Source organism: Macrobrachium rosenbergii, chromosome 12 (genome assembly GCF_040412425.1).
Source record: "Macrobrachium rosenbergii isolate ZJJX-2024 chromosome 12, ASM4041242v1, whole genome shotgun sequence".
NCBI lineage: Eukaryota > Metazoa > Arthropoda > Malacostraca > Decapoda > Palaemonidae > Macrobrachium > Macrobrachium rosenbergii.
The window spans coordinates 62490462-62492819 of NC_089752.1; the positions used below are offsets into that span (position 1 = coordinate 62490462).

Sequence of the window (2358 nt, forward strand, 5' to 3'; positions counted from 1 at the left end):
TGTGACGTTGGTGAAACTGGTGTTTGTGACGTTGGTGAAACTGGTGTTTGTGACGTTGGTGAAGTTGATGTGCTTGGCATCTGCGGACTATCATCATTTTGGTATTCATGACCCTGTTTCCAACAAGTAAGAATACGTTTCAGCATATCAAGTCGTGCTTTGTACACTTCAGTTCCACTATTAGTTAGCACCGCTGTGAGTCGCTGCATTGTTTCTTGACTCTCTCGGAATTTTTGGGCAGGGGTCTTTGGGCACTTGGGCCGTGTAATATGTGTAATGGAGGTCTCGGATTCTAATGCCACTGTAGGAATCATAGTATTCTCTGTCCGCCATCGTGAATGCCTGTTGATAGTAGAAACATCAATGTTCTCTTGTCTTACAACAGCAATAATGTGATTACATGGCAAGAAATGTTGGCAATAAAAAGTGCAGGAACAGCTGAATTCAGCACCTGTTTCACCATTTCTCGTCACTTTGTGGTTAGTAGACCCTATATTCACAACAAAGAGGCCAGGCGAATCCAGTGTGATGGAAAAAGAATCTAAGGGCTTAGATAGCTTATGGTGTTTCATCATTAGTTTAACTGCATGTTCCGTGAACTGTCTGTATATTTTGTTTATTAGAACATCATGAACTCCATAGTCAACAGATGTACATGTCTGCAAAAACTGCTTATAGGCTCGTTCATCATTTAAGATGGAATTATGAAGCATAGTTTTACGAATGCATTCAGACATCGATGTAGTTGAGGTTAGGAAGTGCTTTAGTTTACCGTTTTCTGCTTCAATGTGATTATTAGTGTTATTTCCAAATGTTAATATTGTAGAACGGATGTGTGGCCCACATTTCTTTACAGTTTACCCAATTTGCACATACATATTGAAACATACTTGAATCTTGTTCTTCTAACACAGACAATTTTGACTGAAAGGAGATTTCATTATGGGCATACACAAGTTGTTTCAAGTACCAAAGATTTCATTCTTTTTAGGAACAGGAAGCACAAGTTTAGACACCTTTTTCTTGAAGTATTGCAATACATGAAACTTGCAAAGTAATACGTCTGCTTTCGGAAGTAAGGCACGGACTGCTTGAATTTCGTTCTGGTCTTTGTCAGTCATAACTGTCTTTGTGTGGTTAATATTCTCCATCATCCTACAAAACGATGACATTATCTCCAGCATCATGTCTGCTGTTTCACTTCTTACAAATGCATAAAAAACAGCCCTGCCACGACCTAGATTGTCTTGGACTAGAATCATGTAGAGTGGATAATTGTATTTGTTAATTTTGTAAGTCCCATCCATGAAAATCATTTCGGGATATTTACAGTACATGCTTATCATTTCATTAGTAGCAAATGCAATCATTTGGATGGCCCTACTTTCATCCAGTGATATATCTATCTTTCCTTTTCCTGCATTCACAATTTCATCCACTATTTCTGTCAACTTACCAATATCTGACATTCCATTCCCACTTTGCACCTTTCGCTTCAAATTTCGTACATCTTGCATGTTTACTGCTTTGTTGTATTTACCCTGAAGAAAGGATTTTAATTGCTTGTTGTCTGGGTTAAGTTTCACAACATCCTCTACGTCTCCCATCTCCGAACTTGTGAGTCTGCGTTTCTGGCTATAGAAGGGCTGTAAAGCTACACTGACTTCATGATTATGCTGCAGATATGTCTTTGTAATAACTAGCTTGTTTTTTCTTGCGGTCAGCGCCACTAACACATTGCAGCCACAAGGGAGATATCTCTGTTTTTGTCTTATGCCTAGTCCTTTCCGGCTCGGATTTCCATAGTGTACACACACGAATGAAACACAGCCGTACTTCAGTTCAGATGGAATTTGATGCTGACGACGCTTATTTTCACTGATAACGGAGCTAGAAGACTTCACTCGAAACACGGACCCTGTCTGATTCTGATATTTCTTGAAAAGGTAGTCAAATTCATTAAATGAGCTGAACGTATCAGAGGAGAAAATGTCCCTGAAGACAGATGTTGTGTCTGCCTGTATGTCGTCTTGTCCCTGGGCAGCATATGAACTGGCTTGATATTCCTGTAGTTCTGCTGATGCATGTAACTCCAAGGTGTTTTCAACTTCTTCAGAAGTGTCTCTCTCCATACTGCTTTGGTGGAAGGAGAAATATAATCACAAAATAACCCAACTGAAGTCGCAGGAGGACTGAACGTATCAGAGGAGAAAATGTCCCTGAAGACAGATCTTTCGTCTTTACTGTTTACAAAACATGAACCTGCAGAAATCCTGAAACTAGTTTAACTGCTGGCTGTTTCTTATCGCCAGTGATAAACAAATCCTGAAACTAGTTTAACTGCTGGCTGTTTGTTGT

General features: G+C 39.6%; 1 protein-coding gene across 1 annotated transcript; it reads right to left on the minus strand.

Annotated features, from left to right (window-relative positions):
* Nucleotides 1–962: 962 nt before the first annotated feature.
* On the minus strand, nt 963–2132 carry LOC136844036 (zinc finger SWIM domain-containing protein 3-like). The gene has a single exon (XM_067113050.1). The coding sequence runs from the start codon at nt 2130–2132 to the stop codon at nt 963–965; it is 1170 nt and encodes a 389-aa protein (XP_066969151.1).
* Nucleotides 2133–2358: the final 226 nt, after the last annotated feature.